At 44.5% G+C, this 27,090-nt stretch overlaps 1 protein-coding gene across 1 annotated transcript in view; it reads left to right on the top strand.

Annotated features, from left to right (window-relative positions):
- Positions 1 to 27,090, top strand: part of LOC132207930 (complement C4-like) — a 123,781-nt gene that overhangs the window by 60,450 nt on the left and 36,241 nt on the right. The window contains exons 4-8 of the mRNA XM_059643743.1: positions 4,595 to 4,804; positions 8,391 to 8,552; positions 13,346 to 13,405; positions 14,917 to 15,081; positions 19,502 to 19,622. Of these exons, the coding sequence (XP_059499726.1) occupies positions 4,595 to 4,804; positions 8,391 to 8,552; positions 13,346 to 13,405; positions 14,917 to 14,940 (456 nt within the window). The 3' untranslated portion in view covers positions 14,941 to 15,081; positions 19,502 to 19,622. The remainder of the gene's footprint in view (positions 1 to 4,594; positions 4,805 to 8,390; positions 8,553 to 13,345; positions 13,406 to 14,916; positions 15,082 to 19,501; positions 19,623 to 27,090) is intronic.

Below are 27,090 nucleotides of genomic sequence, written 5' to 3'. Positions count from 1 at the left end.
ACCCCGGCAGTGCTTTTCAGACTCCTACCACTCTCTGTATATAAGAATTGTCTCTGACATCTCCTTTGAACTTTCCCCCTCTCACCTTAAATACATGCCCCCAGTTTTAGACATTTCAAATCTGGGAGAAGGGTTACAAGTCAGAATCTGTCTATGCATGTCATAAATTTGTAAACCTCGATCAAGTCTTCCCTCAACGTCTGCAGAGAAAATAGTCTGAGTCTTTCCAGCCTCCCCTTTCTAGCTCAAGCCCTCAAATCCAGGCAACCTCTTTTGCACCCTATTCAAAACCTCCACGCCCTTCCTGTAACATGACGACCAGAATTGGATACAATTCTTAAGAGTGCAATACTTAAGGCCGAACCAAAGTGTTCTAAAGCTGGAACGTGACATCCTGATTCTTGTGCTCGATTCCTGAACGAATAAAGGCAAGCATGCCATGCGTCTTCTTTGCCACTCTATCAACTTGTGTGGCCCCGTTCGGGGAGCTATGAACTGAATCCCAAGATCCCTGTGTACACAAATGCTGCTCAGGGTCCTGCCATTAACTGTATATTTTTCCTGAACATTTAATTTCCCAAAGTGGAGCACTTCACACTTAATGGATTAAAATTCACTTGCCATTTCTGCAATGGATCTGTATCCTTCTGTATCCTTTTATGACTTTCTACCCTAACTACCACTCTACCAATCATTCTATCGTCTAAAAACTTACTGACCCATCCATCTATCTTGTCACCTCAGTCATTTTATATATATACCACAACAGCAGAGGTCCCAGTACAGATCCCTGCAGAACACAATAGTCCTGGATCTGCAGCCTAAAAAGCACGTTTCCACCACCACCCTCTGCCTTCTCTGGGCAAGCCAGTTGTGAATCCAAGCAGCTAAGTGACCACGGACCCCATGGATCTTCATCTTCTGGATGATCCTACGGTGAAGCGCCTTGTTTTAAGCCTTGCTAACATCCATGTCAACAATATCCACCACTCTATCTTCAATGATCACATTAGTTACCTCCTCAAAAAATTCAATCAATTTAGTAAGACAAGACATGACCTGCCCTGCACAAAGCCATGCTGACTGTCCCTAATTGGGCCATGCTGTTCCAAATACAGATAAATACAATCCCTAAGAATTCTGTCCAATAGCTTCCCAATGAACGATGAGAGACTCTCTAGTCTATAGTTTCCTGGATTGACCCTATTTACCTTCTTGAACAGAAGAAGAACATTTAGCAACTTGCTCGTCCTCAGTACATCTCCAGTGGTTACCAAGGATACAAAGATATCGCTGAATGCCCCGACAATCTCCTCTCTAACCTCGCTCAAAATCCTTGAGTAGATACCATTGGGTCCTGAGGACTTATCCACCTTAATGCTCTTTGTTGATCTCAAAATGCTGTTATCATATGAGCATGCTCCACACAAATCCCACTATCCTCCACACCCTTCGCCTGAGTGAATAGTGATGCACAGTACTCATTTCGGATCTTGCCCATATCCTCTGCTTCCGTACACAAGCTCCCTCCTTTATCCTGAATGGTCCTACTTTCTCACTATTTATCCCCTTGTTTTTGATGTATGCACAGAATGCCTTGGGATTTCCTTCAACCCTCCTTGCCAAGGTCATTTCATCGCCCTTTCTTTTTCTGCTTTTTCTTATGTCGGCCCTGTTCGATTTTAGTTTCCTAAACCTGACATATTTCTGTTTTTTTCCCTTTTGACTAACTTCACAACCTCCCCAATTATCCAAGGGTCTTTACCTCGCCATCCTTGTCCTTCCTCCTTCCTGATCCTAAACTCATAAGCAGGCCTTTAAACAATTCCCATATGGCAAATGTGACAGCTCCTCCCAATTAACACACCCCAGCTCCTACCTAAAATTGATATAATTTACTCTCCCCCAAGGTCCTGACTTATCCTTCTTCATAGCAATCTTAAAATTTAAGGAGTTGTGATCACTATTTCCAAAATGCTTTCCCACCCTTCTCACCAGTTACCTGACCAGGACAAAGTCCAGCATGGCCCATCTTCTATCCATATACTGTGTCAAGAAACTCTCTTGGATAGACTTAACAAATTCAGCCTCATTTAAACTCTTGTTGTAAGGGAGTCCCAGTCAATACCGTGGAGGTTAAATTCACTGACTGTGACAACTGAGTTAGTGCATCGTTTCACAAGCTGCCTACATATTTGTTCCTCAGTGTGTCAGTGGCAACAGGGGAGCAGGCTATTAGTTTAATCTGATCAGAGTGATTGTGTCTATCTTGTTTTTGAACGCTACCTCTATTGCCTCAGTGGGCAAGCCCTCCTGAATGTCCTTTCTCGGTGCAGATGTAACATTTCCCACAGGTTAGGAGTGCACCTCCTTCTTTTACCTTCCCCTCTATCTTGTCGAAAACAATGAAACCCTGGAACATTGAGCAACCAGTCCGGTCTCTGTCTCAACCAAGCCTCTGTAATGGCCTCAACATCAGAGTCCCATGTACTGATCCAGGCTCTAAGCTCATTTGCCTTACCTATAATACTCCTTGCAGTGAAAGAAACATACGTCAGCTTGTTTGTGCCATCATGTTCATGTACCTGTCTCTGACTGCCATTCTTTTCTGATTTGTTGGTCCTAACATGTACCTGCCATCAATTCATCGACTTGCTGACCTGCTGCTCTCGTTTCCAGCTGCCTGCCAGTCTTTAAATCATCCTAAGTAGCACTAGCAAACCTCCGTGTGAAGATATTTGTTCCCGTTCAGTTCAGGTGCAACCCATCCCTCTTACACAGGTCACCCCTTGCCGAAGAAGTGGACCCAGTTATCCATGAACTTGAAACCCTGGCCCCAGTACCAGCTCCTTAACCATGCATTCGTCTCACCTATCTTTCTATAATTTAGCTCACGAACATGTGACTCTGGTAGTAACCCAGTAACTATTACCCTCTAGGTCCTGCCTTTCAGCCTCTTTGCTAACTCCTTGTACACAGTCCACAGGATCACATCCCTCTTTCTACCTACGTCATTGGTACCAATGTGCACAATGGCCCCTGACTGCTCACCCTCCCCCTTAAGAATTTGTTGCAACCACTCAGAGATGTCCTTGACCTTGGCACCAGGGAAGCAACACACAGCCCTGGTGTCTCAAATGTGGCTACAGACACTCTGCCCCCAATGAATGAATCTCCAACCACGATCACTCACTTGGATTTGCCTGACCCTGTTCCACAGCAGGGCGGTTTGTACCATGGACCTGGCTCCTGCTGATTAGATAACTGACCCGGTTTAGTTTTAGATCAGTGTTAACCTTGATTAAGTGGATAGCCAAGCACCTCAGTAGTTTACAATACAGGAGAATTAAATTCTTAAGCTCACGGATTCTGTGACAGTCAAAGAGAAGCAGTGAATTGTTCTAACCTCATTTCCAACACCTGGCGCATAGCCTTGCATGGCTTGGATAGCACTTGTACATTTAAAACAAAAATGTAAGGATGATGTTCAGGTAAGGACATGGAATTTTGTGATATGGTCATATTCTCTCTTGTTGGAGCTGATTGCTGCTTAGCACTTGTGTGGTGCAAATGTTACTTATCCTTTATCAGGCCAAGCCTGATCGTTGTCCAAGTCTCACTGTATTTTCTCATCGTTGACTTCACTGTTGGAAAAGTCATGAATTCTGCTGGATACCTGGACAATATTCAGTGAACATTCATGTCTCCACTTTGGTTCAAATGAAGACATGACTTCAACCAGTGCAGGTATCCAGTGAATGCCACTGACTCAACTTCCTATTCCTCTGCTTCACACCACATTCAATCAGAAGTTGCCTTGGTGGAAATGACAGATTGCACTTTCCTTCCTTTTCAAGCTCAGGATCTCTGATCATATTTGTGGTAAATCCTGAATGAGGTTATGAGAAGTGCGAGCCTGACGAAAAGTAAACTGAACCTCAGTGTGCAGCTGTTTGACAGCACTGTCATCCAGATGTTGCATTACTTTGCTGATGATTGAGAATACATTGAGGCCATAATTGGTCAGCACAATTTGTCTGCCGATTGCGTGATAGGTCATCTTTCTCTGAAATGTGAGTGTCGCAAGTGTTTAAAAATGTACTGGAAAACATTTACTGTTGGTGTGCTGACCTTGGGGCACATTGTTCCAATACAGTTTGTCGGATGCTGCCAGGTGCCATGGCATTTGCAGTATCCAGAACATTCAGTCTTGTCATTGCGTGAAATAACTTGAATTGCGTGTAAGTTAAGATCTGTGATGCCTCCTCAGGATGAGGGCAAGAAGATCATCCAGACTGATGCTCTGAATGGTTTCATCTGCCTCTTCACCTTTTGTTTGTAACATCTTGTAATAACTGCCATGTAGCCTGATGAGAAACTAAACCTCATCTTGATTCATTTGCATTCGAAGGTGCCTATTTTTCCCAAACAAAAGGACCCATCACTGAGCGGGAAGTATGGAGAATGTTATGGACATCAGTGGTGAGACAATGGTGGATCTTGACCAGAAAACCATTGTTGTGTTGGTGAAATGCAAACAAAAATCTATATGATGTAAATTTTATTCTCAGCTAATCCCTTTCTCAAATGACAGATTGTGATGTTGGTAACTGGAAAGTCTCCATTGTTGGAGGACGAGAAGCCGTATCCAATTGAAGCAGCACAGGCTTCTGCGATGACTGTGGAAACCACTGCTTATGCCTTGCTTCAAGCATTGTCAAGGAATGATATTGACTATGCAACACCGATTGCGAGGTGGCTAACGATGCAACAGAACTATGGTGGTGGATTTCACTCGACGCAGGTAAATGCTTGAGATCACAACAGCAGGCATTCAGATATTTCCATTGATCATGTTCCTAACTGGTGGTTGTTGCAGTTTGCAATCAAACTGGACACTGCATTTTCATCTGCAGGTTTGGTGCATTGGCACAAATTCCAGTTCTTCAATGGTGTTAATCCTTTGTTAAATTCTTACATGCACTTTGACTGTGCATCACTTTTCCTTTTGGCATTGTCCTTGAAAAGTACCTGTTTCTGTAAACCTTCACTTGCTTGTCACAGGATCATTGAGGGACAGCATAATAGAGTGCCATGGCAATGGAACAGACCCTTCAGCAAATTGTATGTGCCCTCACAAGATGCAAGTCCCGAACTATTCTCATCACATTTCCCAGCACTCGACCCAGAGCCTTGTATGCCTTGGCATCGCAAATGCCCAATCACAGACTTGTTAAATGTTATCATGCTTTCTGCCTCTACCACCCACACAGTCGGTGCGTTCCACATTCTCACCACAGGTTGGGTGCAAAAACAAGTAAGTTTCCTCAAGAGATAGTAGGAACATGCCAATGCTGGAGAATCTGAGAGAGCAAGGTGTCGAACTGGATGAACACAGCGGGCCGAGCAGCATCAGAGAAGCAAGAAAGCTGACGTTTCGGGTCGAGACCCTTCTTCAAAAATGGGGGAGGAGAAGGGGATTCTGTAAAAAATAGGGAGAAGTGGGGAGGCAGATAGAAGATGGATAAAGGAGAAGATAGGTGAACTGTCCCGTGCTGTCCACTCACTGTTCCCTGCTCCAGAATCATAGAATCAGAGAATTCTACAGAATTGAACAGGCACTTCATTCCATTGTGTCTGTAACCACTGAAGCCACACTAAGTTGACATTCAGCTCATGTTCTCGCAATCGGCCTATTGCCTTGAATGTTATTTCATTTTAAGTGTTGTACCAACCCTTTTTCTTTAATGTGAAAAGATTATCCACCTCAACTGAAGTCCCAGACAATGAATTCCAAACCCCCAGCACCTTCTGGGTGTCTTTTCCTTCCTGAAATTCCTTCTGAGCTTTTAGCTTAAATGTATGTATCTCTTCCTCTACCACCACCGCCCCCCGACCGACCCCATTATGGACCTTCTTTTTACCTCGCCCCTACCCATATTAATCCAAACAGTTTTTTCAGGACCTCCTTCAACCTTCTCTACTCGAAAGAAAACAATCCAACCTTATCCAGATAAAACAGTGATGCTAGAGACAATGGGAACTGCAGATGCTGGAGAATCCAAGAGAACAAAGTGTGGAGCTGGCTGAACACAGCAGGCCAAGCAGCATCTCAGGAGCACAAAAGCTGATGTTTCAGGCCTAGACCCTTAATCAGAGATCGGCAACAGTGATGCTGCCTGGCCTGCAGTGTTCCTCCAGCTCCACACTGTGTGATCTCAGACTCCAGCATTGGCAGTTATTGCTAACGCAAACTTATCCAGACTCTCCCAAGAGTTAAAATGCTTCACCCCCTCAGAACATCCTGATGAATGTCCTCCACACATGCTCAAATGCAAACACCTCCTTTCTGTAATGGAGAGACCAGAACTGCACTGAGCACTTCAGCTGGGGCCTAACCAAAGTCCTGTACAGCTCTTGAGCCATATGCTTTCTGAACTGTCCTTTTAAGCTGCCATTCCATGTTCAGGAATCTGTGGACAAGCACCCCAAGATCACACCATTCCTCTGATCTTCCTAGTGTCCTGGCATTTCTTTGAATGATTCCTTGCCTTGTTAGTTTGTCCAAATTGCCTTATTGATCAGGGTTAACATTCCATCTCCCACTGACCTGCCCATTTGACCAATCTGTGACTTTGGATTCAACTTGCTGTATTTTCCTGGACCCCCCGAGCTTTACCTTCTTTGCCACGCTCCCATTTGGGACCCTGTCCAAGTCTTTGCTGAAATCTATTTTCACTACATCAACTCCCATCTGCACACTCTGTCAGCTCTTTGAAAGAATCATCTAAGTTTGTGAGGCGTGACCTCCCTCTGACAAAACTATGCTGACGATCGCTGATCAGACCCCACTTCTTGAAATGGAAATTACGTCTGCCGTTCAGAATTTTCTCTAATATTTTCTTATCTACTGATGTGATACTCACCGGTCTGTAATACTCTGCTTTATGTTTGTCACGCATTTTGATAAGTGGAACTATGTTACCTGTTCTCCAGTCCTTTGGTACTTTTGAAAGCTCTGTATGAGGGCGAGTGGAATTTTTGCTCTCATCTCCCTGGGCATCTTGGCATACACCTCATCCAAACCTGGGATTTGTCCAATTTTAAATTCACCGAAACACCTAATATCTCCCCAGCCTCTGTTAATTCTGTCCAAGAATTGTGTGCTCCTTCTCACATGTAAAAGCTGATGTGAAGTTCTCGTTTAACACCTGACAATTGCCCTCCAGTTCAAACCATTCATTTGCCTCTTCATCCCTAATGAGACCTGGTTTTCCCTGGGTTTTCTCTTTCCCTCTGAGACACTTGGAGAAGATTGTGAGATTCTCCCTAATCCTAATCTTGGTCACCAGTGTTCTCTTGCCCTGTATTTGTTCTCTGAATTGCTATGACGAGATGCCCCTGCACACTATACATCATCATCATGGTGGTTTCTCGCAGATATGGATGACACTCTCCCACTCTCAGGCTGAATTGATCGCCGGCTGTACAGACCGATGCAGCTACCGTCGGCTCTGTTGCACTCGGGGCAGAAGGCAGTCGTGGGAAGGGGTGAGGGAGGTGTTGGTGTGGCTGCATGGCTTCCGCTGCTTCCAAAGGCAAGCCTCGAAGTGTTTGATGCCTTCCCAGGTGCTCTTCAGGCTTTGGACCGTCTTAGGCCGGCGATTCCCAGGTGTCTGCAGGAATGTCGCACTTCACCATTGAGGACTTGAGTTTATCACCGAGTGCTTCCTCTGCACATCTGGGTCGCACCTGCTGTTTTGAAGCTGGGATGAGAACATGTGGAGAGCCTCGTGTCAGTCATACAGATGAAGTGTCCAGCCCATTGTAGCTGATCGAGGATGGTCAGTGCCTCAGTGCTGGGGATGTTGGCCTGGTTGACGTTAGTGCGTCTACAAGGACTCTTGTTCCCTTGATGACTGTTATACACTTCTGTTTTCCTTTTTATGTGGTCAAAGAACAAAGAAAATTACAGCACAGGAACAGGCCCTTCGGCCCTCCAAGCCTGCGCCAGATCCTATTGAAAGTAGTGTGTTGATGCATTTGTGTAATGATTGTGTTTTGTTTGAGCCCCAACGTTCAAAGCAGTGTAAGAATGTCTTTGTGCAGCAGGCAAGGTGTCACGAGATTGAGCCTTCATACACTTGCAGGATGTTGAAAATTTGCCATTATTTATTAAAACACTGATAAATTTCCATGATCAACATTTCTGTTACGCCTGAATGATTATCCCGTGGCATGTAAAATCAGAAAGATACGGTAAAATGAGACTGGGTCATGCCCTAGTCTTGCGGACTTGTCAGCATGCAGGGAGAATGTTTGCATTTCATGCATGTGGAAGTACTGAAATATTTCCATGAATCTAAAAGTCACTTTTCCCTTCATTGAAGGACACAATCATTGCCTTGGAAGCTTCATCACGATACGACATTGCATTTCTGAAGAGGGAAGAAGAAATCAACATGCAAATTCAATTCCATGGTTTTGGAAGTCCCATTGAGAACACGATTCATTTGCGCCAGCATAATGCTCTGACCGAGAAAGAATTGAAGGTGAGCTTGTAGTTTGGAAGATCGCAGCAATTAACGCATCAACTTCTTCATCGATAATGTTCCATTGCTTTCAAACTGCATTTTCCACTCTGCAAGTTAATAACTGTTAGAACAAGCAACAATATCGGTAGATGGTCTATGGGGAATGCAATGTTACAAAACCCAATCCATTCAACCACATATTTCAGATATGTCAACAAATTAAATATTCCAGCACAGGATAAAACAAGGAAGATGAGAATGAGGAGGCAATAGCTCTGATGACTAAAGAACACCAACTTACCTTTAACCATTTGAGCAAAAAAGCAGGCACACAAACAAATAATCGTCCAACAATGCACATGTGCAACGGAGGCTACAGGGGGACTAAGAATGCTGAAATGTTGTCATGCATATTGCTGAAAGGGTGATTGAAACAGAATCTGTGGTAAATTTGAAGAAATACAGATAATGCATCTCAGGATGTTGGAGAAAGAACTTTTATGGACTGAGGCAAATTGTATTGCCCTTTTCAGGAGTTATTCGGGTCATAATGAATTCAAATACTTTCTTCCGTGCTGAAAGCTTCAGTTTAGTTGCAGCTGGATCACAATTTCTGTTCCTGGTAGTATTTAGCAAACTGTTAAAAGTGAATGTCACTGCACAGAATTCCAAACATGACTCCAATCAGTAGAGAAAATATCCAAGGGGTATGATGAGTTGTATCCTCTCATGTTGAACAATGCAGCTACAGATACAATGGAGGCACTGATGATAATGTCGCAAAAATCCTTAGATTGGGGAAAATTCTCAGAGGATTGAAAGATTGTGAACATAACACCATGATGAGAAAAATACTTCGACAAAATAGCAAGCAAGTATTGCCAATTTAGGTCAACCTGGGTAGATGTTCATGCCGGCAATGAAAGATGAAATAACAGGGTACTTAGTGTGCTATAACATCCTACAGAGTTAACATCCTTTCATAAAGGGGAAATAATACTTGACAAACTTGCTACAGTGCTTTGAGAAGGAAACAAACATTACTGATGAAGGACCACCAGTTGATGTAGTCCATTGAGATTTCAACAAAGCATTTGATAAGGTACAGCTCATAAGGTGTCTCAAAAGAAAAGAGCCCACGTGTTCAAGGGTAGTATGTTAGGATGGACAGAGGACTGCATCGCAAATAGAAGTCGAGAAGTAGCAGCAGGATGGTAACTTATAAGTCGTCTACGGCCACAGAGTGAATGCTGCGGAGGCCGTACACCTCATGTTGACTGGGTTGATTTCGGAAATGGCGGAGGGAATCGCCATGCTTAGGAATGTTGGGCAGGCTGAGACGACATTCATTGGAGTTTATAAGATTGAAAAAAATCTTATTTTTTCAACATTTAAGATTCTTAAGAGGCTTGATAGTGTATATCCGTAGAGATTACTCCCATTGTGAAAGATTTTGCGACCAGAGGCCACATTTTCAAATTGGTTGCCGGTTAATTTAGGGGAAGAATTACTTCTTTCAGGTTGCAGCAATCTATTGAACACTTTGGCAGAGAAGGTTTTAGAGGTAATGCCATTAATTATATGCACGGCTGAGATGGCCAGGTTAATTTTTAAATCAAGGAACAACGACAATGAGAAAAGGGTAGTATTTACAGTGGAAGATACTTCAAGGATCCCCTTATTAGTAAAGAATACAGGGAGGAATTAAACACATCACTACCACACCATCACTACCATGAGAGAAGTAGCAGTAGACAATCTAATGGAGTGAAAGCAGATTAGACTCTTTGCCGTGATGTTTGACTTTCTAAGATTCTAAACAATGAGCTTCAGAGTCGGTGTATGCATTGATTGTAATTTCCCAAAAAGGTTTAGATTCGAGAGAAGCATCTGAGGGCTGGAAAACTGCTGATGTGACATTCCTATTTAAAAAGGAGAGAGGCAAAAAGAAGATAACTACAATCGAAACAGCCTAACATCGATTGTTGGAAATATGCGGTGATCAACTATGAAGAAAATAATAGCAGGACATTTGGAAAATCAGAATCTAATCAAACAGAATCACCATAGCCTGGTGAAAGAGAAATTATGTCTGGCTAATTTGTTTGGGTTTTTGGAGGAAGTTTTGGAAGGAGAATTAATAGAGGAAAACCAGTACATGTGTTGTGTTTGGACTTGGAGAAAGCATTTGAGAATGTACTCAAAAGTAATAAGCTAAGAGCTGAGGTTTTGAAGGTAGTATATTGCGATGGTTCAGTATGCTTTGCACGTCCTGGAAGGAGAGATCACATCTCGAGTGAAATGCACCAAATGAATATATATTTTGGGGAAGTTGGTGGCAATGTGGCAAGTCAGTGCAGAGGGTAAGAGGTGCCATTTGCTTGCTTTTTTTTGCCTGATAGTTCGTAAGCAGTTTTTGTTGAGACAGGGTGAATTGAAGCCAGAATCAGGGACCGAGAGGGTGAACCAGGTTCATTGGTTGGTGATCGCTGCTGGTTTAAGAATCTATTATCGGTAGCTTTCAGATTGAAAGTAAATCGGAGAAATATTTACAGGCTACAAACTAAAAGACCAGAATGTTTTCAAATCAAATTAAGATCGAAGTAATTGAAATGGAGATGCCAGGCCAGATGATGATTTATCCCTACATGATGGGGGAGTGGTCAGACCCCATACTCCAGCTCAGGGTTGATGAACTGGAATCTCAGTTTCGACCAATCAACAAATCATGTGGGGCAGAGTTACCAGAGAATGCCCTGCTTCAGGAAGCAGTCACACACCTTAGATTAACTCGAAGAAACTCGGTCAGTGGCCAGAGACGTGAGACTGTGACAAAGAACAGGGCAGGTGGAAGGATCCAGGATGTAGTGCAGAAGGAACCTTGGCCTTTGATCTTATCTAACAGGTTTGAGATTCTTTCTTCCTGTGTGGATGAGAGTGCAGGGTATAGGGAAGATGAGTAAACTGACTGTAGCACTGTGGTACAGGGGACGTTCAAGAGGGGATAAAAAGTGAAATGTAGTTATAATCAGAGGTAGTATAGTTTGGGGAATGAACACTGTTCGTTGTGACTAGGATCGAGAGTCTCGAAAGTAGTGTTGCCTGCCTGGTGCCCAGGTTCAGGATATTCCATCTCGGCTACAAAGGAACTTGAAGTGGGAGGAGTAGAAATCCAGCTATCGTGGTCCACACAGGTACCATTGATATGGAAGAAAGAGGAAAGAGGTTCTGCTGAGGGATTATGAGCACTGAGGTGCTGAATGAGAAAGCAGAACCAGAATGGTAATAATCTCTGGATTATTATCTGAGCAATTTGGCACGGTGTGAGCATAATTATAGATGCAAATGCATTGTTCAAATGGTGGCATGGCAGAAATGTGTTTGAATTCATGGGACATTGGCATCGGTATGGGGAAGGAGGGAGTCGTTCTGGTGTTATAGGCTCGACGAGAATCATTTTGGGACAAGTATCCTGGCAAAATACAGAGCTCGGTCTTGGGGTAGGGCGTTAAAATAAAAAGTGTGGAGTGGGTGAGCTCAGTTGCATGGAAAATTGTGGAAAGAGTTAGAAGCTGGTAAGTGCTCAGCAAAGTTTCCAGAGCAAGTAATAGGACAAAAAGTATCGAAATGGTCAGGAATCTCACTTCAGCTGCAGCAGATAAGAAGGGTGGCTGTAAATGCCAGACTGAAGATCTTGTATTGAATTGCAGGGAGTGTATGAAACAAAGTGAATGAGTTTGTGGAGCAGATTGAAATTGACAGATACATCACTCTGGGTATCACTGAGAGGTGGTTGTTAGGGGATAAGTGTTGGGAACGAAATATCCAATGATTCATGTCCAATAGAAAGAACAGGCAAATGGACAGAGACAACAAAGTGTGGAGCTGGATGAGCACAACAGGCCAAGAAGCATCTCAGGAGCGTAAAAGCTGACGTTTCGTGCCGAGACCCTTCTACTTCTGTGTGTTCGTCCTGCTGTGTTTATCCAGCTCCACACTTTGTCATCTTGGATTCTGAAGCATCTGCAGTTCCCATTATCTCCGATACAAGTGGACAGAGATGCCAGGATTGGCTTGTCAGTAAGAAATGAGGTCGCGCTGAAGGAACCACAGCTCTTGTGCTTGTTTATTAATGACTTGGAGGAAAGAGGTGCATGTGCTGTGGCTAAATTTGTAGATGACTGAAAAAATATTTAGAAAGACAAGGCATGGCACAGAAACAGAGATTTACCAGGATGTTACTTGGATCGGAATGTATTAGCTGTAAGGAGGGTTTGGTGGAAATGTTGTGTCATGATAAATGTAATGAGATCAACCATGATCTCACCGAATGATGGAGGAAATTCAATGGGCCAAATGACTTTTTTTCTGAGTCTTCTTGTTTGACAATGCATTCATGAAGGTGTTTTTTTTTCTCTCTTGGATAAGATGTGAAAATGAAATGTATACACCTCCTTTTCATCTGGGAATAAACAACTGTTCTGAACGATTTCCATTGACGAATAACAATCTGACAAGCATCACAATGTAAAGAGATTTTTAGCTTCTTTTTAATTGTAAATGTATTCTTTGGAATTAATTCGGCATATATTATTTGCGTCTCAGGAAGTATGTTCATCACTGCATCTCAAAAAGTGGTGTGTTGTGTGACAACAGCTTTTTAAAGATCACTTCAATGGTTGTAACACGCATTAAATTACACTGTTGGCCAATCTGTCCATGATTATTTCATTATCTTATGTTTCAAACAGACAAGGAAATATTGGTGATGCAATGAAGAGTTTGATTCTCAAATATAATTGTTGTTATAGTTTCCACTTGGAAGAAAGATTCACATCAAGTTGACTGGTCAAGGAAATGGGACACTGACTGTGAGTACTTTGAATGTTCGAGTTATTCCTAAAATGAAAGTTATGACCTTGATGATTTCTCTTTCATGCAGATATGAAGAGACTATTTTAAAATATCCTCTAGGTTAGTGGTTCAGACACAAAAGTGTAAATGTATATCTATGTATATACATGTACATGCGTAATCTGAAAAGAAAATGAGTATAAATCACTTGTGACAAGGTGAGAATGAGTTATCCAGATAGTAAGAACTGCCAATGTTGGTGTCTGAGATAACACATTGTGGAGCTGGAGGAACACAGCAGGGCAGGCAGCATCAGAGGCTCAAGAAAGGTGAGGTTTTGGGTCAGGACCCTTCCTCAGAAATGGAGGGTGGAAGGGAGCTCAGAAACAAACAGTGTGGAGGGGGAGGAGGTGCTGGGGAAGGTAGGTGGGATGGTGATAAGTGAGTACTATCCAGATTGGAACAGATTTTCCCCAGGGGGTATTGAGTACGAATTCCAAATCACTCTCAAAATCTTAGTGACTGTTAACATTCATGTTTTTTGTCTGTGTGTTTCAGTAATTGCATGACAGTTTGAATGGTTCTTTGAGAGTGAGGAACCTATGGACTCTCACACACCAAGACGGAATTTAGTTCAAAGAGTGACTTCAAAATAGTTGCTTGCTTTTAAAATCTTGACCATTTTTGCTGTCCAGTTGAATGAATTTAGCTTCATACTGCTTCAATAGGAATTAGTGTTTAAGAGGAACATATTTGTGAAACTTACAGTTCCGTAAGTTTCAGCATAAACTGGTGCAGCCTTTCGGTGCTTGCAAAAAGGCTCACCTCTCCGTTAATACCGAAGGAAAATTGGAGTTTAAAAGTAGGTTCACCCGCTGTCAGGGAATGAAATGATAATGTTGACTCAAATATAATTTTTAAGAAAGTAATATATTTGTGAAACACTAAACTCCAATTAAAATTTCGATCTGCTTGTTTTACACATGGTTGGATATTGGATTCATTTTAAATGAGGGTGAAGATCACTTTAAATCCAGCATATTTGTGAAGAAAAGAAATAGCATGTCAAATAAAATTAACTGCATGACTCTACATAGCCCTAGATGTAGAATTTCGTTCTGAACTATGAGACAGTTATGATCCCGTACTCCCTCAGTGCTCATGGCAAGAGTAAGACTCCTGTTTGACGTGCTATGCACTGCATGGAATGGCGGCGACATCAGATTCATTGATGCTTGAGAATCAAAAGAATATGACGATAAGATTTAAAATCAAAATCTCATTGAACACTTCAAGGAATGTATTACAGGAAGGTGGGAAAAGCATGTATGACTAATAGAAGGTGGTGGCACAGATCAAGTAGACCTGTGTGCTAAAACTTATGACAAATTTCACATTGAATGGAACAGTTTAAACAGGCTGGAGGAAGCAGACATGCCAGCTCAAACTTGTTGAATTTGTGCATTCTGTTCGTAAACATCAGCAAAATTGTGGGAAACATGTTTATTCTTTCTCTTTTATTGCACAGAACCATACAATTAGACTGTTTTGATGAGGAACTTAAAGATTACGAGTCCCGTCCGTTTGACTCAGAGTTTGGTACCATAGGTTGGTACGATCTTCGTTGGAGAAGGAAAAGGGATGTTCCAGATACAGAAAATAGTCAAACCATTTACTACAAAGTCCGTTTCTGGTTAGTATTAATGAATGCAGTTGACATTTTTAGATCGATATGATTGCACAATGGAGTCAATAAGAAAATTCCATCTGATATTCCACAAATTTTAACCGGATATTAAAGCCGCTGATTTCTTTTTCATGCTGTCTGCTGCTTTTAAGAATGGTTGTCTCACTGTCGAAATGTTTAGCTTTGACTCCATGGCTTCTTCCATTAGCTCACATTGAAACACATGTTTCTTCAGCCAAAAATGTACGTTTACCCGGCGTAGCTCGACCAACCTTCCCCTGTGGTCGTTCCCCTGAAATCCCCTGCGGTCGCTCCCCTGAAAAACAAGTATACGGTTTTGGATACTGTTCCGGGGGACGACTTACCAGGGGCATGCAGTAGGGTGCAGGTCTCTGGCACAGAGTCTGTCCCTCTTGCACAGAAGGGAAGCGGGGATAGGAAGAGAGTGATAGTCATTGGGGACTCAATAGTTAGAGGGACTGACAGAAGATTTGCCGGGAACGAAAGAGACTGACGATTGGTGTGTTGCCTACCAGGAGCCAGGGTCCGTGATGTCTCGGATAGTGTGTTTAGGGTCCTGAGGGGAGAGGGTGACCAGCCCCAAGTCGTGGTCCACGTAGGCACCAGCGACGTAGGTAGAAAGAGGGATAGGGATGCCAGGCAGGATTTGAGGGAGCTAGGGTGGAAGCTGAGAGCTGGAACAAAGAGCGTGGTCATCTCTGTTTGTCACCCGTACCACGTGATAGCGAGGCAAAGAACAGGGAGAGATTTCAGCTGAAGACGTGGCTGCAGGGATGGTGCAGGTGGGAGGGCTTCAGGTACATGGACAATTGGGGCTCATTCTGGGGAAGGTGGGACCTGTACAAACAGGACGGTCTCCACTTGAACCAGAGGGGCACGAATATCCTGGGTGGGAAATTGGCTAGTGCCATTCGGGTGGATTTAAACGAGCTCAGAAGGGGGATGGGAAACTGAGGTGTAGTCCTAGTACACAGGAGGATGAGCGTAGGGAGGACATGGTCAGGACCTCACTGTCACACGAGTGTGCTGGCAGACAGCAAGCTGGATTGAAGTGTGACGACTTTAATGCCGGGAGTATCCGGAATAAGTTAGGTGAGGTTGCAGCTTGGATAGGTACCTGGGACTTCGATGTTGTGGCCATTTCGGAGACATGGATAGAGCAGAGTCAGGAATGGATGTTGCAGGTTCCAGGGTTTAGATCTTTGATTAAGGTCTGGGAAGGTGGTAAAAGATGGGGAGGTGTGGCTTTGTTGGTCAAGGACACTATAACGGCGGCTGAAAGAACCTTTGAGGACTCGTCTCCTGCGGTGGTATGGGCTGAGGTTGCCAAGGAAGGTTTGTCGACTGAGTCAGTGTGGGTGGAAGTTCGGAACAGCAAGGCAGCAGTCACCTCACTGGGGGTTTTCTACGGCCCCCAAATAGCAGTTGGGAGATCAAAGAACTCATTGGCCGGCAGATAGTTGAAAAGTGCAAACGTAGCAGGGTTGTTGTTCAGGGTGACTTCAACTTTTCCAATATAGATTGAAACCTCCTTAGTGCAGATGGTTTGGATGGTGCCGTTTTTGTCAGGTGTGTTCAGGAGGGTTTCCTTACTCAGTATGTGGACAGGCCGAGGAGGGAGGCCATTTTGGATTTGGTGCTCGGCAATGAGCCAGGACAGGTGTCAGATATCGTGGTGGGAGAGCACTTTGGCGACAGTGACTACAACAGCCTCACATTTACCAGAGCCATGGAAAGGGAAAGGAGCAGTTACCAGGGGAAGATATTTAACTGGGGAAAAGGAAACTATGATGCTATCAGACAGGAGTTGGGAACTACAGATTGGGAGCAATTGTTCCACAGAAAGGGCACAGCAGACATGTGGAGCTGTTCAAGGAGCAGTTGTTGCGAGTGATGTATGAATTTGTTCCTCTGAGACAGGTAAGAAGGGGTAAGATTAAGGAGCCTTGGATGACGGGTGCAGAGGTGCTTCTTGTCGAAAAGAAAAAGGCAGCGTACGTAAGGTGGAGTAAGTGAGGGTCTAGCACAGCTTTAGAGTATTCCAGGCCTGCTCGGAAGGAGCTCAAAAGATATTGCCTGTACAATTGTTACCTGTTACAACCTTTGCGTCCACGCTTGCTCATTCAATGGTGTCAAGATGCCAGCAGTGAGCGTACCTTCTCCATCCCCTAATGCCGTCAGCTCACACAAGACATAGTCCTTACTTAAAATCTTCTGATCAAACAAAGTTCATTGTAATGGACATTTTAGTTATCTGTCATGAAACGAAAACTGATTCTGACTGGCGTGAACTGCAGTGCAAATGAATATAATCTGCGAAACGAGATTCCTTATGGGCTTGCATCCGCTAGAAATGATTGCTTTTCAAAGACGTTGCATACATACATTAATTTCTCCTATCACCTTAGATTATATTTTTGTTTGTGCGTGTTGTGTGGGCTTCCAGTCAGGCCCATAAACACAGGTTGATGCAGTCACTGTTATAACACGGTATTGAAGGAGAATTTGTGATCTTTGGAGTTTCATTCCAGTGTCTGAAGGAGTGCATCATCAAACCACTCCAGATCTCTACTGGTGACTATATTGTTGCAAGTTTTCAAGTGTTACCGATGGTCACATAAAATATGGCCTTTTTGTTGTTGCGCTATTCATCTTAACTGCACCATATCTAGTATTTAGGCTTGGAAACAATTTCTATTTTTTTGATTTACTTATTCAAAATCATTTATGATTGTTGTCATGATATCTACGATATGTTATTTTGATTGGACATAGAGGATTGGATCTGTCTTACCCCAACTATGAATGGAAATAATGTATGCGCTTATAAAACCCCTTCTGGGCAAGGTAGTTGCTCAGTGGTTAGAGCTGCTCATGCACTGGGGAGCCAATTGAGATTCCAGTCTTGGGTAACTATCTGTGTGGAACTGACACGTCCTCCCCGCGTCTGCGAGGGGCTTCTGCCAGGTGCTGCAGTTTCCTCCCATTGTTCAAAGATGTGCAGGTCCTTATATGTGATTTGTGAAGCATTTCTTAAATGTTTCAATCCTGCCAGGATCCAGTGCCTTGGACAAAATAACTGGAGGTGAATAAAAGAAACTGTGCCTTTTGACACCATTTCCTGCTGGATTTTCATCAATCCTGCTTTATATCGGTGACAACTTCCATGACCTTTTTTGATGCTATGTCTGAATTGACAGTCTAGTTCCAAATATTTGTTGTGTAGTATTACAAGGTCTCTGTTACAGCATACCCATGAATGCCCACTTCAAAAGATACTTCCATATCATAGAATCCCTACGGTGTGGAAACAAGCCCCTTTTGACCCAACAAGTCCACAGCCACCCTCCAAAGAGCATCTCACCCTGACTCATTCCCCGACCCTTTCCTCAGTAACCCTACATTTCCCATGACTAACACACCTAATCTACACATCCCGAAACACAATGGGCAAGTTTGGCATGGCCCATACAACTAGCCTGCACATCTTTGGACAGTGGGAGGAAACCAGAGCACCCAGGAGGAACCCATGCAGGCATGGGCTGAATGTACAAACTCTGCACAGAAAATCGTCCAACGGTGGGATCGAACCTGGGTCCCTGGTGCTGTGAGTCAGCAGTGCTAACCACTGAGCTACAGTGCTGCCCTTGGAGTTAGACAGAGCTTGCTTGTTCCTGGGTGGCCTCAAACTGCCAACCTCCACTTCGTGGCAAAAGTGCTGACCACCTGCACTCATCTTCACTGGTTTTTGCTTTGTATCATTGAATTCAATCCTTCAAACTCTATGATAAATATTTAACTTTCCATTGATATGTGAACGTTGTTTTTAGTACGTAGTATTGGTTTATTATGTTTCATTGGTACATCATGAATACTGTATGTATAAGCAAATGGGCAAGTTGGTAATGATGCAGTCCGCAGACCTGGAGGATAATAACACTGTCCTTCAATCGCCCACGATGCCCTCTGCAAATTGGTAGAAAACAAAAATTTCTATAAAATTCAGCTCTCCTCCCGTCAGTCGATCAAAATTAATTCAGGATTTTGTACAGGCCAATAACCGTAAGATTACACGAGCCTAAACAAAACTACTGGCTCATATTAGTTCAGTAAAGTGAAAGGGCAACAATAGAGGTAGTAGGAACTGCAGATGCTGGAGAATCTGAGATAAGAAGGTGTAAAGCTGGATGAACACAGCAGGTCAAGCAGTATCATCCAGCTCTACACCTTGTTATCTCAGATTCTCCACCACCAATTTTCTGAAGTAGGGTCTCGTCCCGAAACATCAGCTTTCTTGCTCCTCTGATGCTGCTTGGCCTGCTGTGTTCATCCAGGTCTCCACCTTGGGCAACAATAGAGTATGCTTTAAGTCACTAGATATGTTACGTGCGTTTGTCTTCCTTAGGGTGGAGTTAGTGGAACTGAAAAAGATGTCTCCCTCACAGCGTTTGTGACACAAGAATTGCATCGTTCCTTGGCAGCCTTTCAACAGAAGAATATTCAGAGATTTCACGAGTAATAAGAATGTAACTTCTTTTACTTCTCTTTATCTCACTTTTTCCAAAATTGGAAAATAGATTTTAGAAATAACATCGAGCTGATGAAGTGTGAAAAGAAGAATAATTCCAAGCAGTGGTGGGAGTTGGTCAGTGAGATGGGAGGAGTGGATAGGTGGGAGAGAAGGCGGACAGGTCATGGAGTGGGGGATGAGTGGAGGAACTAGTCTTGGGATGAGGCTGACGGGTGGGGAGATTTTGAGGGTGGCAAAGTCCATATTGAGGCCATTGAGTTGGAAGCTCCCGAGGCGGAATATGAGGTGCTGCTCCTCCAGTTTCTGGGTGGTGTGGTTGTGACACTGGAAGAGACCCAGGATGGACATGTCGTCTAGGAAGTGGGACGGGGAGTTGAAGTGATGCAATGATTTGGATATGAAAATAGAAGGTGTGGTTAGTAAGTTTCCCAATGATTGAAGGTGTAGTAGCCAGCCAAGAAGGTCACCTCAGAATACAATGGGACATTGACAAGGGCGAATAAACTGAGGAGTGGCAGATGGAGTTGAGGTTAGACAAATGTGAGGTGCTACATTTTGGAAAGGCATATCAGGGCAGCACGTTTACACTGAAGTTGTGGGGAGTGTTGCTTAATAAAGAGACACTGGAGTGCAGTTTCGTAGTTCCATCAAAGTACAGCCACCGGTAGAAAGGATATTGAGGAGACATTTGGTGTGCTCGCCTTTATCGGTCAGTGCATTGAGAATAGGAGTTGGGAGATCACTTAGCAGCCATGTAGGACGTTGGTTCGGCTGCTTTTGGACTACTGCAATCGCTTTTGGTCTCCTTGCGAGAGGATGGATGTCGGCGCTACATTGAGGGCCGAAGGGCCTGTTCTGCGCTGTATTGTTGTATGTTGTAAACTTGAAAGGGCTCAGAGAAGATCTACAAGGATGTTACCAGCATCGGAGGTTGAAGGTATACCGTGGGCTTGAACAGGCAGCGATTTCTTGGAACTTTGGAGTTCAGGGCTGACCATATAGAAGTTTATACAATTACGAGGGACGTGGATAGAGCGAACAGCCAAGATCTTTTCCCCGGGTTGCTGGAATCCAAAACTGGAGAGAATAGGTTGAAAATGAGAGAGGGAAGATTTAAAATGGACCGGATTTTTTTCATAGTGGTGCATGTATGTAATGAGCTGCCAGAGGAAGTGGTGGAGGCTTGTACGTTTAAAAGGCATGTGGATGGGTATATGAATAGGATAGGTTGAGAGGAATATGGGCCAAATGCTGGCAAATGGGACTAAATTAACTTAGTATATCTGGTCAACATAGACAAATTGGGCCAAAGGATCTGTTTCCCTACTGTACATCTCTCTGACTCTCAGTGTTTTTTTCCGAACTACGTGGCCCATAATGAGAAAAACTTGAATCAGGTTTTGGGAATGTGACAATTCTAATTGGATCTGTTTGGTGAAATTAACTCTGTAGGTAATGGTGGTTGAATTATGATTTATAAAATTTGAGTTTATTGCAGCATCTTATAGATTAGAGGAGACACATGTAATCAAAATTGAAAATCAAAACTTGGTAAAATTTTGCATTGGAAATACATGACCAGCCATTGGAGGAGATTCATGACCATTGCATTCAAGTGAGAACAACAAATGCGATTCAGTGACTCAGTGAAATGGGATGCAGTGACTGAGATAAATGGGATGCAGTGACTGAGATAAATGGGATGCAGTGACTGAGATAAATGGGATGCAGTGACTGAGTGAAATGGGATGCCGTGACTGAGATAAATGGGATGCAGTGGCTGAGGGTAATGGGATGCAGTGACAGATGGAAATTGAATGCAGTGAGAGAGTGAAATTGGATGCAATGACGGTGGGAAATGGGATGTAGTGACTGAGAGAAATGGGATACAGTGACTGAGGGAAATGGGATGCAGTGACTGAGTGAAATGGGACGCAGTGACTGAGGGAAATGGGATGCAGTGACTGAGGAAATGGGATGCAGTGACTGAGGAAATGGGATGCAGTACCTGACGGAACTTGAATGCAGCATCAGATGAGAAACGGGATGCAGTGACTGTGTGAAATGGGATGCAGTGACTGGGTGAAGTAGGATGCAGTAAATGAGTGAAGTGAGATGCAGTGACTGATGGAAAGGAGATGCAGTGACTGAGTGAAATGTGATGCAGTGACTGAGTGAAATGTGATGCAGTGACTGAGTGAAATGTGATGCCGTGACTGCGTGAAGTGTGATGCAGTGACTGCGTGAAATGTGATGCAGTGACTGCCTGAAATGTGATGCAGTGACTGCGTGAAATGGGACGCAGTGTCTGCGTGAAATGGGATGCAGTGACTGCATGAAATGGGATGCAGTGACTGAGGGAAATGAGATGCAGTGACTGAGTGAAATAGGATGCCCCGACTGAGTGAAATAGGATGCCCCGACTGAGTGAAATAGGATGCCCTGACTGAGTGAAATAGGATGCCCTGACTGAGTGAAATGCAATGCAGTGACTGACGGAAATTGAATGCACTGACGGATGGAAATTGAATGCAGTGAGAGAGTGAAATTGGCTGCAACGACTGTGGGAAATGGGTTGTAGTGACTGAGTGAATTGGGATGCAGTGACTGGGTGAAATGGAATACCGTGACTGAGTGAAATGGGATGCAGTGACTGCGTGAAATGGGATGCAGTGACTGAGGAAATGGGATGCAGTGACTGCGTGAAATGGGATGCAGTGACTGACGGAAATGGGATGCAGTGACTGTGGGAAATGGGATGCAGTGACTGTGGGAAACGAGATGAAGTGACTGTGTGAAATGTGATGCTGTGACTGTATGAAATGTGATGCTGTGACTGTGTGAAATGGGATGCAGTGACTGAGTGAAATGGGATGCAGTGACTGTGGGAAATGAGCTGCAATGACTGTGTGAAGTGGGATGCAGTGACTGATGGAGATTGAATGCAGTGACTGAGGGAAATGGGATGCAGTGACTGAGGGAAATGGGATGCAGTGACTGAGGGAAATGGGATGCACTGACTGAGGGAAATGGGATGCACTGACTGAGGGAAATGGGATGCAGTGACTGAGGGAAATAGGATGCAGTGACTTTTGGAAATGGGATGCAGTGATTGAATGAAATGGGTGCAAGTGACCATGGAGATGGGATGCAGTGACTGTGGAAACGGGATGCTGTTACTGAGGGTAACGGGTTGCAGTTGCGAAGTGAAATGGCACGCCGTGTCTCTGTGAAATGTGATGCGGAGACTGTGGGGAAATGGATGCAGTGACTGAATGAAATGGGATGCAGTGACTGAGTGAAATGTGATGCGTTGACTGATGGAAAGGAGATGCCGTCACTGTGGGAAATGGCATGCAGTGACTGAGTGAAATGGGAAGCTGTGAATGAGTGAAATGGGAAGCTGTGACTGAGTGAAATGGGCTGCAGTGACTGAGTGAAATGGGGTGCAGTGACTCTGTGAAATGGGATGCAGTGACTGAGGGAAAGAAGATAAAGTGAATGATGGAAATGGGATGCCATGACTGATGGAAATGGGATGCCGTGACTGATGGAAGTGGGATGCCGTGACTGATGGAAATGGGATGCCGTGACTGAGTGAAATGGGATGCAGTGACTGAGTGAAATGGGATGCAGTGACAGATGGAAATTGAATGCAGTGAGAGAGTGAAATTGGATGCAATGACTGTGGGAAATGGGATGCAGTGACTGCGTGAAATGGGATGCAGTGACTGCGTGAAATGGGATGCAGTGACTGACGGAAATGGGATGCAGTGACTGTGGGAAATGGGATGCAGTGACTGTGGGAAACGAGATGAAGTGACTGTGTGAAATGTGATGCTGTGACTGTGTGAAATGGGATGCAGTGACTGAGTGAAATGGGATGCAGTGACTGAGTGAAATGGGACGCAGTGACTGAGTGAAATGGGATGCAGTGAATGAGTGAAGTGAGATGCAGTGACTGATGGAAATTGAAAGCAGTGTCTGATGCAAATGGGATGCAGTGACTGAGTGAAATGGGATGCAGTGACTGAGTGAAATGAGCTGCAATGACTGTGTGAAGTGGGATGCAGTGACTGTGGGAAATGGGATGCAGTGAATGAGTGAAGTGAGATGCAGTGACTGATGGAGATTGAATGCAGTGCCTGAGGGAAATGAGATGCAGTTAGTGAGGGAAATAGGATGCAGTGACTTTTGGAAATGGGATGCAGTGAGTGATGGAAATGGGATGCAGTTACTGAGGGAAATAGGATGCAGTGACTTTTGGAAATGGGATGCAGTGAGTGATGGAAATGGGAGGCAGTGATTGAATTAAATTGGTGCAAGTGACCGTGGAGATGGGATGCAGTGACTTGGGGAAAGGAGATGCAGTGACTGTGGAAACGGGATGCTGTGACTGAGGGTAACGGGTTGAGGCGGCTAAGTGAAATGGGACACCGTGTCTCTGTGAAATGTGATGCGGAGACTGTGGGGAAATGGATGCAGTGACTGAATGAAATGGGATGCAGTGACTGAGTGAAATGTGATGCGTTGACTGATGGAAAGGAGATGCCGTCACTGTGGGAAATGGCATGCAGTGACTGAGTGAAGTGGGGAGCTGTGAATGAGTGAAATGGGAAGCTGTGAATGAGTGAAATGGGCTGCAGTGACTGAGTGACATGGGGTGCAGTGACTCTGTGAAATGGGATGCAGTGACTGAGGGAAAGAAGATAAAGTGAATGATGGAAATGGGATGCCATGACTGATGGAAATGGGATGCCGTGACTGATGGAAGTGGGATGCCGTGACTGATGGAAATGGGACGCCGTGACTGAGTGAAATGGGATGCAGTGACTGAGTGAAATGGGATGCAGTGACTGAGTGAAATGGGATGCAGTGACAGATGGAAATTGAATGCAGTGAGAGAGTGAAATTGGATGCAATGACTGTGGGAAATGGGATGCAGTGACTGCGTGAAATGGGATGCAGTGACTGCGTGAAATGGGATGCAGTGACTGACGGAAATGGGATGCAGTGACTGTGGGAAATGGGATGCAGTGACTGTGGGAAACGAGATGAAGTGACTGTGTGAAATGTGATGCTGTGACTGTGTGAAATGGGATGCAGTGACTGAGTGAAATGGGATGCAGTGACTGAGTGAAATGGGATGCAGTGACTGAGTGAAATGGGACGCAGTGACTGAGTGAAATGGGATGCAGTGAATGAGTGAAGTGAGATGCAGTGACTGATGGAAATTGAAAGCAGTGTCTGATGCAAATGGGATGCAGTGACTGAGTGAAATGGGATGCAGTGACTGAGTGAAATGAGCTGCAATGACTGTGTGAAGTGGGATGCAGTGACTGTGGGAAATGGGATGCAGTGAATGAGTGAAGTGAGATGCAGTGACTGATGGAGATTGAATGCAGTGCCTGAGGGAAATGAGATGCAGTTAGTGAGGGAAATAGGATGCAGTGACTTTTGGAAATGGGATGCAGTGAGTGATGGAAATGGGATGCAGTTACTGAGGGAAATGGGAAGCTGTGAATGAGTGAAATGGGAAGCTGTGAATGAGTGAAATGGGCTGCAGTGACTGAGTGACATGGGGTGCAGTGACTGAGGGAAGTGGGTTGCAGTGACTGAGTGAAATGGGAAGCTGTGAATGAGTGAAATGGGATGCTGTGAATGAGTGAAAGGGGATTTTGTGACTGAGTTAAAGGAGATACTGTGACTGAGGGAAATGGGATGCACTGTCTCAGTTCAATGAGATTCACTGTCTCAGTTAAATGGGATGCAGTGACTGAGTGAAATGCGATGCAGTGACTGTGGGAAATGGGTTGCAGTGACTGCAGGAAAGGATTGCAGTGACACTGGGAAAAGGGAGGCAGTGACAGAGGGAAATGGGATGCAGTCACTGAGTGAAATGGGATGCAGTGACTGAGTGAAAGGGGCTGCTGTGACTGAGTGAAATGGGATGCAATGACTGAGGGAAATGGGAGGTAGTGACTGACTGAATTTGGGAGGGAGTGCCTGAGTGAAATGGGATGCAGTGACTGAGGGTAATGGGACGCAGTGACTGAGTGAAATCGGATGCACTGTCTCAGTTGAATAGGATTCACTGTCTCCGTTAAATAGCATGTCGTGACTGAGTCAAATGGAATGCTGTGACTGAGTGAAATGGGAAGCAGTGGCTGATTGAAATGGGATGCAGTGGCTGAGTGAAATGGGATGCAGTGACTGATGGAAATGGGATGCGCTGACTGAATGAAATGGGATGCTGTGACTGAGGGAAAGGAGACGCAGTGACTGTGGGAAATGGGTTGCAGTGACTGAGGAAAATGGGAGGCAATGATTGAGTGAAATGGGATGCAGTCACTGAGTGAAATGTGATGCAGTGACTGAGTGAAATGGGATGCAGTGACTGAGTGAAATGGGATTCAGGGACCGACGGTCATGGGATGCAGTGACTGATGGAAATGGGATGCAGTGACTGAGTGAAATGGGATGCAGTGGCTGAGTGAAATGGGATGCAGTGACTGAGGGAAATGGGATGCAGTGACTGAGTGATATGGGATGCAGTGGCTGAGTGAAATGGGATGCAGTGGCTGAGGGAAATGGGATGCAGTGGCTGAGGGAAATGAGATGCATTGACTGAGGGAAATGAGATGCATTGACTGAGGGAAATGAGATGCAGTGACTGAGGGAAAGGAGATGAAGTGACTGTGGGAAATGGAATGCTGTGACTGAGGGTAATGGGATGCACCGTCTCAGTTCAATGAGATTCACTGTCTCAGTTAAATGGGATTCAGTGACTGAGGGAAATGGGATGCGCTGACTGAGTGAAATGGGATGCGGTGACTGAGGGAAAGGAGACGCAGTGACTGTGGGAAATGGGTTGCGGTGACTGAGGAAAATGGGAGGCAGTGATTGAGTGAAATGGGATGCAGTGACTGAGTGATGTGGGATGCAGTGGCTGAGTGATATGGGATGCAGTGGCTGAGTGAAATGGGATGCAGCGGCTGAGTGAAATGGGATGCAGTACCTGACGGAACTTGAATGAAGCGTCAGATGAGAAACGGGATGCAGTGACTGTGTGAAATGGGATGCAGTGACTGCGTGAAATAGGATGCAGTGACAGAGTGAAATGTGATGCAGTGACAGAGTGAAATGTGTTGCCGTGACTGCGTGAAATGTGATGCCGTGACTGCGTGAAGTGTGATGCAGTGACTGCGTGAAATGTGATGCAGTGACTGCGTGAAATGGGATGCAGTGTCTGCGTGAAATGGGATGCAGTGTCTGCGTGAAATGGGATGCAGTGTCTGCGTGAAATGGGATGCAGTGACTGTGGGAAATGGGATGCAGTGACTGTGGGAAACGAGATGAAGTGACTGTGTGAAATGTGATGCTGTGACTGTGTGAAATGGGATGCAGTGACTGAGTGAAATGGGATGCAGTGACTGAGTGAAATGGGATGCAGTGACTGTGGG

Source organism: Stegostoma tigrinum, unplaced genomic scaffold, assembly GCF_030684315.1.
Source record: "Stegostoma tigrinum isolate sSteTig4 unplaced genomic scaffold, sSteTig4.hap1 scaffold_213, whole genome shotgun sequence".
Taxonomy (NCBI): Eukaryota; Metazoa; Chordata; class Chondrichthyes; order Orectolobiformes; family Stegostomatidae; genus Stegostoma; species Stegostoma tigrinum.
The sequence above is the reverse complement of the archived record's forward strand: the minus strand, read 5'-3'. Positions and strand labels throughout refer to the sequence as shown.